Below are 13,553 nucleotides of genomic sequence, written 5' to 3'. Positions count from 1 at the left end.
ATTTTGAGGCTTTAGCTCTTGAGACCTTCCATGAAGAGAGGCTTCATCCAGAGAAGGCAAAGAAAAGAAAAGCTCTAGTTTAAGTTTTCTCCCCCTTTCCCTTCTTTATATCTCCTCAGCTAGGATAGTAGAGATACCAGGCAGGATAGTGAAATGCTCCTCTTGTGTGATGTGGGAAGGCAGGGAGACCTCCAGTGTCCCTGACGATTCAGCTGTGCAAAGTGCATCCAGCTGCAGCTTCTAACAATCCATGTTACAGAGTTGGAGCCAGAACTGGATGAACTCTGGATCATTCGGGAGGCTAAGGGGGTGATAGATAGGACATACAGAGAGGTAGTTACACCCAAGGTGCAGGACACAGAAGACTGTGTGACAGTAAGGAGGGGGAAGGTAGTTAAGGAGCCCGTGCAGTGTACCCCCTGTGGCCTTCCCCCTTTTCAACTGGTATATCACTTCGGATACCGTCGGGGGCGCAGGGTGCGGGGGTTTGACCTAACAGAGGAAAGTCATAGTGGTTGGGTCTCTGGCACTGTGCCAACTTTGTGACACAGAAGGGAAGGAGGGAGAAAGGTAATGCTGTGGTGATAAGAGATTAATTAGGGGAACAGACAGGAGCTTCTGTGGGCGAGAACAAGGAGGTATGAACAAGGAGACATCAAATCATTAGAAAGAGCTCACATTGGGTCAGAAGGTGTTGAATCATTGTGGATAGAGGTAAGGAACTGCAAGGGTAAAAAGAACCTGATAGCTGTATAAAACACCCAAACAATAGTAATGATGCAGCCTACAAATTACAACGGGAGATAGAAAATGCATGCCTGAAGGGCAATGTTAAGATAGTCACGGGGGACTTCAATATGCAGGTAGATTGGGAAAATCTGATTGGTTCTAGATTCCAGGAGGGGGAGTTTCTAGAGTGCCTAAGCAAAGGCTTGTTCGAGCAGCTCATGATTGAACCCACCAGGGGATCAGCTATTCTGGATTTGGTTCTGTGCAATGAACCAGAGTGATAAGATAAAAGAACCCTTGGGGGAAAGTGGGGGAAATATGATCGAATTCAGCCTGAAATTTGAGAAGCAGAAGCTAAAGTCAGGTGTGTCAGTATTACAGTGGAGTAATGGGGATTAGAGGCATGAATGAGGAGGTGGCCAGAATTGATTGGTAAAAAAACACTGGCAGGTTTAACAGTTGAGCAGCAATGACTGGAATTTCTGGAAGTAATTTCTAAGGCACAGGATATATACATCCCAAAGAGGAAGAAGTATTCCAAATGAAAGGTTAGAACTGTGGCTAACAAGAGAAGTCAAAGCCAACTTAAATGCCAAAGGGAGGGCATATAATAGAGCAAAAAATAGAGGGAATCTAATGGAAGGGTTGTCTATTTTCTAAATGGAGAGAAAATATAAAAACTGTGGCATAAAGGGACTTGGGAGTCCATGTGCAGGATTCCCTAAAGGTTAATTTGCAGGCTGAGTCAGTGGTGAGGAAGGCAAATACAATGTTAGCATTCATTTCAAGAGGACTAGAATATAAAAGTGAGGATGTAATGTTGAAACTTTATAAAGCAGTGGTGAGGCCTCACTTGGAGTATTGTGAGCAGGTTTGGGCCCCTCATCTTAGAAAGGATGTGCTGAACCTGGAGAGAGTTCAAAGGAGTTTCACGAAAATGATTCTGGGACTGAATGGCTTGTCATATGTAGAGCGTTTGATGGCTATGGGCCTGTATTCATTACTACTCAGAATAATGAGGGTGACCTAATTGAAACCAATTGAATGGTGAAAGGCCTTGACAGAGTGGATGTGGAGAGGATGTTTCCTATGGTGGAAAAGTCTAAGACCAGAGGACACAGCCTCAGGTTAGAGGGGCATCCTTTAGAACAGAGATAAGGAGGAATTGCTTTAACCAGAGAGTGGTGAATCTGTGGAATTCTTCACCAAGCAGCTGTGGGGGTCAGGTCTTTTATGTATATTTAAGGCAGAGGTTGATAGTTTCTTGAATGGTCAGGGCATGAAGGGATACAGGAAGAGGGCAGGAGATTGGGGCCAAGAGGAAAATTGGATCAGCCACGATGAAATGGGGGAGCAAACTCAATAGGCCAAATGGCCTAATCCTGATCCTATATATTATGGTTCTATGGTCTTATGCGCATTTTAAGCTTCAACATTCTGATTCATATATTAAGGATGTTCCTGAGAAAATTCTGTTGACAGTGATTTGTCTGATCAAGTTTTGTTTTGTTTATGCATTGGCTTGTGAGGCAGTGGAATCAATGATTACAGTTAATGGTTGAAATTTGGGGTACGGAATGCTAAGGTACAGGTGCAGCTAGATGGAATGAAGCAGAAAATCAAGTTGGCATGGATGGGCCAAAGGGCTTGTTTCTGTGCTGTATGCCTCTGTGACAAAGGAAACAAGTGATCACCCCCTTATACGGAGTTCAACTGGCAGCACAGAACAGTTAGTTTTGTCTATCTTCTCACTGTAGCTCACAGTGCTTAGAGAAAACTATTCTTAGGGTTGTATATGGTGACATATGTGTATGAACTTCGATAATAAATTTACTTTGAACTTTGTAGAGAAACCAATAAGGTAGAGAAACATCATAATCACAAATAGAATTTGAAGGGGAAGTTAGATTAAATTTATTTGCGCAAGGGATTATTAAAAATTGGGAGAGTCCTGTCATAAATAATTATTTTGAAAGGCAGCGCTTCATTTGCTTTCAACAAAGGAAAACAATCATTCCAAGGAAACAAGGAGATGAGAGGTATTAGAGTAAGAGGTTTCAGTGCTAGCATAATGATCTAACTGGCCTATTCCTGTGGGGTAACAATCTATGAGCACTCTAAACACCTTTACATTTAATATTCTCCAATATTTTTGCATTGACGTTTGGTAATACTGCACTAACAATGCTGCATTGATCGATCCAATATAAACCTTTATTGCAAAGGCATCCAGGGTGAATGGTAGTGACAACAGAAAAAAAGAACTATCACCCTCCAGACAGCAGGTTCAATAATATCTTCAAGTTTTGTTCTCACTGGCCATTCTGTCACATAAGATATAGTGAGATTATTATTTGTTTATAGTCATTTCTCTCATTTATCACTTTTTCCAAATACTATTCTAACATTATTAAGAACAATTATACCTTGTTTTCTTCAGTTTTCATAACACACCGCTATCCCGGCACAGACTGTAAATATGCCTCTGGACAGCCATGCAGCGTGATTATCAGAGACGAAGGCAAGCCTTATCAGGGAGTTCAATGACAATGTAACACTTTCCAATAGCAAATCTGCTTAATTAGCATGCTATTGGACAGTGGAGGCAGAGCTCTTATGCTTGGTGTTGTTCAGCATGTGGAGATTTCAGGCCACTTGGAAGTCGTCAAGAAAATTACTCTTGGCTGTCCTGTGTAAGGTCTGTGACCTAAGAAGATTCCCAAGACCCACAGAGGAGCTCACGTGGATGGTAGGTTTCTCCCTGCTTGTTCTAACCGTAGAGGTTCAATACGGCGAATCCCTGGCTGGGTGGTAGAAATATCCGTTTGGCCGCCTGTGTAACATTAGCCTTCTCTTGTATTGCTAACTTGGAGACTCCACAAGTACAATTCGTGGTCAGCTCATCGTCTGATGCTTTTGAGGAAAGAGAATCCATCTCAGCCATATCACTATGGAATTTGTGATCAGGGTAGTGTTGCAATGTGACCCAGTTTGATCAGCCACAGTCAGCAGAAAGTTAATGGCAAAGTAACATTTATAAAGCCTGCTCCCTGAAACTTCAGAAAGTTATATTGACTAGTTCCGACAGGTTTTCAGAGCTGACGGACTGATTCATTCTGGATTTTCCTAGGCTGACTTGTTCATGATTTCCCAGATCAGATTCATTCTGGATACTGCCAATCTGATTCATTCATACACGATTCCCCTAATCTGACAAAGGCAAGGCTGGTTACTCACCTGATGCGAAGCCACGTCAGCATTTGAGTGGTTCCCCCTCCAAAAACCCAGACGGTGAAGAACACAATCATCAGCGTGGTGGTGAACATCATCTGCTTGGGTTTGGAGTCGGTGTCTCGGATAGCCAGGGCAAATGCAATGGCACCACGCAGACCTGAGCAAAAGAGTGCAATTGTGATGTTGGTGCACAGAGCAATGACAGATAAGCAGCAAGGTCTGTTACCAGCAGAAATACACAATGAATCTAATCTAATGAAATATAATACCTATCAAATATTGAAAGGCCTGGGCATAGTGGATGTGGAGAAGATGCTTCCTATGGGGGTGGGGGTGGGGTAAGAGTCAAGGACCAGAGAGCGCAGCCTCAGGAAAGAAGGACATCCTTTTAGAACTGAGATGAGGAGGAATTTCTTCAGCTAGGAGGTGGTGAATCCGAGGAATTAATCACCACAGACAGCTGGGCAGGCTATGTCATTTGGTATATTTAAAGGGGAGGTTGATGGTTTCTTGACTAGTAAAGATATCAAAGGTTATGGGAAGAAGGGCAGGCGAGTGGGGTCGAGGGGACTAATATGTCAGCCATGATGGATTTGTGGAGCAGACACAGTGGGCTGAATGGCCTGACCTAATTCTGCTCCTATGTCTTATGGAGCTCTTGTTAGGCAGAATACATAGGTAACACACGGCCAAAGTGGAATTCAGTCTTTCGTTTTATCTGCTCAAACAACAGCGGATGTGTTGTCTTGTCTTCTAAACTCCTAATTCCTCAAACAAAACATAGTGAACTGAACTGAACACCAGAAATAGACCCAATTCAGAACATTTCCTGACAAATGACCTCAATTTCCTTTCAAATTAATCACGCGTCACTAGATAGAACAGCATCACTTGGAGCATTTTAAGAATTTGATCAGGTATTCAGCAGATTACAATGCATTCCTGAAATCTCAGAAACAAACTTTGGTGTTGATCGCTGTTGTGCATTAATTTAATTATCAAAGGGTGGGGGGGAGGGCTATGGAGGGATGTCTGGGGTAGAGAAGAGTATGTCAAATTGAATATGGAAGAAAGTTCATCAGTTAGTGGTCAGGATACTTCCCTGAGTGGGAAAATGGTCACTTAAACACAATGTTGAGTTTGCAGAAAGCTTGCTGGCAGATTGCTTGTTATTGAAAGATGTACATGTTGCTGATGGGATGATGCCCTGTTTTAAGTGGTCAGCATTACTTTGTGTTTAGTCAGGGCAGTTGGATTAAAGTGCAGTTGCAGACATCGCAAGAGAAACTAAATCTTATATGAATAAAAATACACAGCTTCAAAAGGGACAAGTACTCACTGTCCTTTAGCATGAATTAGGAATTAGTCCTTGTCAATTGAAAGGCTTAGACTATGGTAGCGTGGTGGTTAGCAGAACATTTTGTAGTACCAGCGACTCAGATTCAGTTCCTGCCACTGTCTATAAGGAGTTTGTACATTCTCCCTGTGATTGTGAGGATTGCCTCCAGGTGCTTAGACTTCCTCCCACAGACCAAAGACACACTGGTTAGTAGGTTAAGTGGTCATTGTAAATTATCCCGTGATTGGGCCAGGATTAAATTGGGTGTTGCTGGGTGATGTGGCTCAAAGGGCCTATTCCACGCTGTTTCTTAATAAATAAAATCAAAATAAATAAATAAAGTCTGACGATCCAGCATTCAGTGTTCAGTGTGCTCTTACCTTGAGCCAGAACATTCCTGGTTCAAGTCTCAATCTAGCGACTCATCTACAACAACCATGACTGACAGACCAATAGTCCAGGAAGGTGTGGTCCATAGAGTGGGCATGGACAGGTTGGGTCAATTACAGGAGAAAGAATGAAGTGGCATGGGATCAGACCCTTCAGCCCACTGAGACAACGCCAATCTTCAATTATCCATTTATGCTAATCCTACACGACCCTTATTTTATTTGCCCCATGTTGATAGAGGTTCTGCTTTTCAGGTGAGACAAAGACAGTATCCTCTTTTCTACCCTTGACTTGATGTAAAAGATGTCATAACAGTATTTGGAGAAAGAGCGGGAATTACCTCCAGAATCCTGGTCAATAAATGTCCTTCAGCTAGCAACAGTGAAGCAGATTTTGGGTCACTACTTGACTGGAGACAACCTCAACCAACTATAATTGCCCTATTCCAGAAACAAGCCCATGGCAGATGCCATCTCCCCGCCCTTCACTCATCTCTGGAACACTTGGATAACAAAGACACTTATGTCAGACTCCTATTTATTGATTACAGTTCTGCTTTCAACAACACAATTCCAAACAAACCCAGCCCCAGACTCCTAGATCTAGGACTCAGCATCTCCCTCTGCAATTGATCCTTGACTTTTGACCATTAGACCACAATCAGTAAAGATAGGCAGCAACACCACAGCCACAATTATTCTCAACACCAGTGCCCTGCAAAGCTGTGTCCTCAGCCCCTTATTATACTCCCTAAGAACTCCTTACTGTGTGGCCAAATTCCACTCTAACTCCATTTACAGTTGACACCACTGTAGTTGGGCAGATCTCCAACAATGATGATACAGAGTACAGGAAGGAGATATAGAGAGTCCCATGGCATGCTATCAAGATAACAACCTCTTCCTCAATGTCAACAGAATGGAGCTTGTCATTGACTTCAGAAAGCTGGGTGGAGTAAACATGCCTGTATGTATTAGAGGCATCAAATTGATGATGATTAGATAATCTGAGTTCCTTCCTCCATTTTCTGGCCCACTTACAAACTTATCAAGATCCCTCTGTAAGTCCTGATAACCATCTTCAATGTTACCTACCATACCTTGAATTTTCTCATCCAAATCACCGATATAGATTGCAAGGAGCCAAGCATTGAGCCTAAGGGGCACCATTAGTCACAGGCCTCCATTCAGACAAACAACCTTCCACCATTACCTTCTGCTTCCTGACAGCAAACCACTTCTGTATCCAATTAGTTACACTACTGTACAAAGTCTTAGACACATATATATACGTAGCTAGACTTTTTGCACAATACCGTATTTGTCAACGTGGAGCAGAGAGTGAGTTTGTAAATCTGGCAGGAGTGGCAAGGGTGGGGTGTGGGACAGGTGGCAGAGAAGTGCCAGGGCAGGGGGTTGCATGGGTGCAGATACACCCAGCCTGACACACCAGGCAAGGTTATTTGATTCTAAACAATTGGTTTATTGATCATTAAAGAATGTCTTTATGCTGCTTCCTGCTCCCTACCCTCTCCCTTTCTCTTTTCTTAACCATGATTCCCCTCTCCCTACCCTCTTCCCACTCTCAGTCCACAATATCACAATACGTCATGAAAAATGTTTTTTTTTGCAGCAGCAGTACAGTGCAGTACATAAAATTACTACAGTACAATGCAAAATTCTTAGGCACCTAGCTATAAATATGTGTCAAAGATTTTTGCACAGTACCGTAATTCTACCCAGATCCCATGTAATCTAACTACCATCTACCATCATGTCCTCATCGATCTTCTTGGTTACTTTTTCAAAAACTTGAAACTTGTGAGACTTAATTTCCCAAGCACAAAGCCATGCTTACTATCAACCATGCCTATCTAAATGTTTTTATATCATATCCCAGAGAATTCCCTTTAGTAACTTACTTCCCACAGATGTTATGCTTCCTGTTCTATAGTACCCATTTTTCCCTTTGCAGCACTTCTTAAAGACACTCTTTAGCCGCCCTTCAGGCCACCCATCCCTAATCGTGATGTATGTATCTCGGTCTGGGATCCAATGTTCTTGGACATACCTGACCAGGCCCTGGAGACTTATCTACTTCCATACATTTTAAGTCCATAAGACATATAATTGACCTCTCAATTAACTTCTCCAAGTCCAAAGTCTTTATGTTTTTCTTCACGGTAAAAACAGAGCAGAGATATTCATTGTGGGCCTGACCCATCTCCTGCTGCTCCACACAAAGGTATCCACTTTAGTATCCTTTCCTTTTACTTTAACATGCTTACAAAATCTTTTTGGATTTTCCTTACTATTCTCTGCCAAAGCTAGCTCATACCACTATTCGCTCTTTTGATTTCCTTCTTGGGTATACTCCTGCAACCCTTATACACCTTCTAACATTTGCTTAAGCCTGGCTGCCTACAACCATGCCCCTGTCTCCCCTGACCAGAGCCTTAATATCCCACATCAATCGGGGTTACCTATTCCTATTAGCCTTGTCCTTCATTCTAACAGGAACTCTTAATACCTGATATTTAAAACACCCACTTGCTAGATGGCCCTTTGCCTTCTCCAATCAACAGTAAGAGTAAAATACAAAGAACTTCTTAGCAGCTTATTCTAAAAATAGAATGGACTGCAATTTACTTATCAGTAATAACAGGATGTCAAATCTGCGAGCAACCTTCTCACTTTAGCACACAATTCCTTACCAATGAAATGTTAATTTATTCTCTCCACTAAAGCTATCTCTTTTGTTTCGGGGTTTTCCACCCCCAATTTCAGGCACTTGTTTCACTAGGCAGGAAATCCCAGACTAGCTTCCATGTTGGTTTGGGGACATAATTTCCCACAAGCATAAAATCCAAAAGACAGACAATGCAACTCCAGTGTGAAACTTGAGATCTACTGGGGGTAAACCACTCATGTGTCAGCTTTCATCCGGTGCAACCTATTGGATTACATCTTTGTCTGGGAAACAATGAACCAGAAAGGAAAGGGGAACAATAAATCATAAGGGAAATGGATATATTAAAATCTGAAGAAAAAAGGTCAGTCAGCAGAAATTATGTCAGAGTAGATTGGACTGACTAACTTGATTCCTTTTATTTTGCAGATGAAGTGACTTACTTAGTGACAGCTGTGCGTTTGATGTAGTTTTCAAGTATTTTTAGAAAGGCCTTTGGAAAGGATCCATATGACAGACTATTCAGCAATTAATGTAGGGCTACTGCAAATGGGTGGTCAAAGGGCAGGTGCTGAAGCTATGACCTAAAGTAAAATCCCATGGAATACAAAGTCAAATACCAAGTTGAAACTAGCGCTGTTTGGGGTAAAAGACAAAATTAACTTACTGGCACAAATTTTTATCACCCAAGTTGTTTGCAATAGGCCAGGCATGGCTCTGGACTGGGTGCTTGCTTTGAAATTCTATTAATCATTTGGGAAAAATAGTCCCCAGTGATTAAAGAATTTGTAGTGATTAAAAAATAAATCACATCAATGACGTTGAGTAAGAAAGCATCAATAGGTGAACTGACTGGATGAGCAGTAAAGTCATATACAGAAATCAATCCTGAAGAATGAGTTAATGCATTTAGAGTGGTCAAAAAAAGATTAAGGAACATACAGGGTGCTTAAGTAGCAAAGAGTAACAGAGGGACCTTAGAACACATGTCCTCAAACCATACCAACAAGGATAAGAGGACTATTGGGTTAGTTTCCTCTATATCACATTTAAGATCAAGGGAGTCATTTTGGAATTGCTTAAAATGTTAGATTACTTCTGGAATACACCATATAGTTCTAGTCAAGACATACAGGAAGGCGTAGAAGGGATTTATAAGGAGAATGCTGTGTCTGGAGAATTTCAGTGCAAGAGTTTGAGACTGTTTCTTATAAACACAAGAGATAACTGTCATTGCTGGAAATCTGGAGCAACACACACACACAAAATGCTGGAGAAATGCAGTGAGTAAGGCAGCATCTATGGAAGGGAGTAAGCAGTGGAGGTTTAGGGTTGAGATCCTTCATCAGGACTGGAAAAGGAGGGGACAGCTGCCAGAATAAGAGTGTTTGGGAGGGGAAGACTGTGTGTTTCCTCATTTTGGAGGCTGAGAGATATTTAACCTAGGTGTTTAGCTTCATAAGTGACCTAGACACTTGGACAGGCAGCACTTATTTCTCTTAAGAGAATGGTCTGTAACCAAACGTTTGGATTTAAAGTAATTATTAGAAAGATTGGTAGGAATAGGAGATATCTTTTTCATTTGGTTGTGGAAGCCCAGAATTTCGTGCCCAAAGAGAGTGAAGGCAGAAACCCTTAGAGCATTTTAAAAGAGTATGTAAGGCAATATGGTTTTTGAGAAGAACGATGAAAATATTGTGGCAGGACATATTAACAAATGAAGAAGTGTTTTGATGTTGGGAGAAGAGGAGAGCTGATATCATCAATCAGGAAATGGCAGCTGTATTTCTGAGACGTACTATGGAAACAGAAGCTCGAATATCTAGCAGCGGCAGGAAAAGATGATGGAAGAAAAAGTTGGGGTTGACAGTGCATGACATTCGTGAGTTACATCAAGGGATGGAGAGGCAAAAGTTGTAAAGGGCTTATTAGAACTTCTCAGATTAAAGACAGATGGAACAGCATGATCACCCATGTCATACAACAGGGCACATAACGATGGTGATGTTGACAAGGCAGTGGACCAAGAGTGGGAATGAAATTTGGATGACTAGCTCTTTGGCACTGCCTCTTTCTGTTCTATAAATTTTTAAGTATGATAAAAATATACCCTAACACTAATAGGTTTTTTATATAAGTCTGAACCTTTAGCCAGTTTTTCAGTAATGTAGATCGGCTTTCCCTATAGGTTTAATTAACATTAAACGTAACCACTATTCACAAACAATTTGTACACACTGTCTAGGAAACAGAGGCATCATTTCAGTATGGAAGCCCGAATACAGGTTGGAAACCAGGGCCAGAAGACAACAGCCTGAAAGCCCAGATGAAGCCAGCCTGACAGTTATTGGGACTGGCAGTTGTAATTGTCCAAAGGAGTTCATATCAGGGGATTAATAGTGTTTGCTAACATCTATAGCTTGAGATAAAAGAAAAATCAATGAACTTCCAAATAGCTGTTTTAGTGCAATTCTCTTCAAGCTATTCAGCATTGATTTCAGTGACGGGAATCAGGCTGTGAATTTCTCCTTGGGACTTCTCATGTGCCTCTGCTGAGCTCACTCCAGATCCTTCAAAGACAATGTGTGATTGTAGTGAACATTCCAATAATCGCCAAGTGAGTGGCATACTTTGTCCTCAACCCTTCCCTTTAAAAATAAGTAACAAAGTCTTGCAATTTACTGCAGAAACTACATTCTGTTTGTCACTTGCAGTGACCTTTCCAATTCGGAAGGATTTTGAGCTGTCTAGACCCAGGTCATGAGGACACCGGCCTGCAGTATAAATCTGTCCTTAATAAGAAAAATGAACAAACGTTCATCTTACTCAGCAACATCACAGGGCGACTAGAATAGGAAACAGGAAAAATAAAGTCACTCAATTTTAACATATTTTGAGGCTGAGGTTGCGGTGTAACATTGGGGCAGGATACATAGTGCATCATCTCATTCTGTCAAGGTGAAGGTGACTTGGGAATGGTTAATATTGCCACCTAGAAGGACAATAGAGATAATAGATTATCTTTATTATATTCGTGGCATGTTTCTGATTTTTTTCCTTCCTTGGTAATCTCAGTTACATCCTCATTTTGGAGGGGATGAATAGGTGAATAAAGGCCATTGATATCATGTCGTTGGACAGGAGAGGACGTTGAATTTTTCCTTTCATCTAACTTTCACCCTCAACCCACACTGTACACTGATGGGTAGGTTGGCAGCATGGAAGAGGAGACCACAGAATCTAAATGCCAGCACTCTGAGCCATGAAATCTAGACCTGCGTCCTTTTGTAAATATACAGCCGAAGAAAGACCACAGTATGAGGAGAAGACATAGAACCATAGAACATTACAGCACAGAAACAGGCTTTTTGGCCCTTCTTGGCTGTTCCGAACCATTCTTCTGCCTAGTCCCACTGACATGCACCTGGGCCATATCCCTCCAATCCCCTCTCATCCATGTACCTGTCCAAGTTTTTCTTAAGTGTCAAAAGTGAGCCCGCATTCACCACTTCATCTGGCAGCTCATTCCACACTCCCACCACTCTCTGTGTGAAGAAGCGCCCCTCCCCAATGTTCCCTTTAAACATTTCCCCCTTCACCCTTAACCCATGACCTCTGTTTTTTTCCTCCCCTAGCCTCAGTGGAAAAAGCCTGCTTGCATTCACTCTATTTATTCCCATCATAATTTTATACACCTCTATCAAAGTACCCTTCATTCTCCTACGCTCCAGGGAATAATGTCCTAATCTATTCAATCTTTCTCTGTAACTCAGTTTCTCAAGTCCTGGCAACATCCTTGTAAACCTTCTCTGCACTCTTTCAACCTTATTAATATCCTTCCTGTAATTAGGTGACCAAAACTGCACACAATACTCCAAATTCGGTCTCACCAATGTTTTATACAACCTCACCATTACATTCCAACTCTTATACTCAACACTTTGATTTATAAAGGCCAATGTACCAAAAGCTCTCTTCACGACCCTATCTACTTGTGACGCCACTTTTAGGGAATTATGTATCTGTACTCCCAGATCTCTCTGTTCTACTGCACTCCTCAGTGTCCTACCATTTACCTTGTATGTTCTACCTTGGTTTGACCTTCCGAAGTGCAATACCTCACATTTGTTCGCATTAAACTGCATCTGCCATTTTTCAGCCCATTCCTCCAACTGGTCTAAATCCCTCTGCAAGCTTTGAAAACCTTCCTCACTGTCCACTACACCTCCAATCTTTGTATCTTCAGCACATTATCATCCAGATCATTGACACAGATGACAAATAACAATGGACCCAGCACTGATCCCTGTAGCACACCAATAGTCACACGCCTCCTCTCAGAGTAGCAATCCTCCACTACCACTTCTATTGAGCCAATGCCTAATCCAATTTACTACCTCTCCATGTATACCTAGCGACTGAATCTTCCTAACCTCCCATGTGAGACCTTGTCAAAGGCCTTACTGAAGTCCATGTATACAACATCCACTGCCTTCTCTTCATCCACTTTCCTGGTAACTTCCTCGAAAAACTCTAATAGATTGGTTAAACATGACCTACTACGCACAAAGCCATGCTGACTTTTTCTAATACGTCCCTGTCTATCCAAATACTTGTAGATCCTATCTCTTAGTATTCCTTCCAATAATTTACCTACTACCGATGTCAAACTTACTGGCCTATAATTTCCCAGCTTACTTTTTAAGCCTTTTTTAAACAACGGAACTACATGAGCTATCCTCCAATCCTCTGGCACCTGACCTGTGGATATCGACATTTTAAATATTTCTGCCAGGGCCCCTGCAATTTCAACACTAGTCTCCTTCAAGGTCCGAGGGAATACCCTGTCAGGTCCTGGGGATTTATCTACTCTGATTTGCCTCAAGACAGCAAGCACCTCCTCCTCTTTAATCTGTATAAATTCCATGACCTCCCTATTTGTTTGCCTTGTTTCCATAGACTCCATGCCAGTTTCCTTAGTAAATACCGACACAAAAAACCCATTTAAGATCTCCCCCATTTCTTTTGGTTCCATACATAGCCGACCACTCCGATCTTCAAGAGGATCAATTTTATCCCTTAATATTTTCCCTGTCTTTTGCTCTTGTAGAAACTCTTAGGACTATCCTTCAACCTGAACTGTCAAAGCAACCTCATGTCTTCTTTTAGCCCT

General features: G+C 41.8%; 1 protein-coding gene across 1 annotated transcript in view; it reads right to left on the bottom strand.

Moving 5' to 3' along the window:
* LOC132407357 (sodium/hydrogen exchanger 9-like) overlaps positions 1–13,553 on the bottom strand; it is a 543,724-nt gene that overhangs the window by 220,397 nt on the left and 309,774 nt on the right. Inside the window, exon 12 of the mRNA XM_059993730.1 lies at positions 3,967–4,120. Coding sequence (XP_059849713.1) covers positions 3,967–4,120 — 154 coding nt within the window. The remainder of the gene's footprint in view (positions 1–3,966; positions 4,121–13,553) is intronic.

The sequence above is a fragment of the Hypanus sabinus genome, chromosome 2 (assembly GCF_030144855.1).
Source record: "Hypanus sabinus isolate sHypSab1 chromosome 2, sHypSab1.hap1, whole genome shotgun sequence".
NCBI lineage: Eukaryota > Metazoa > Chordata > Chondrichthyes > Myliobatiformes > Dasyatidae > Hypanus > Hypanus sabinus.
Note: the sequence above shows the minus strand (reverse complement) of the source record. Positions and strands in the feature narration are given on the sequence as shown.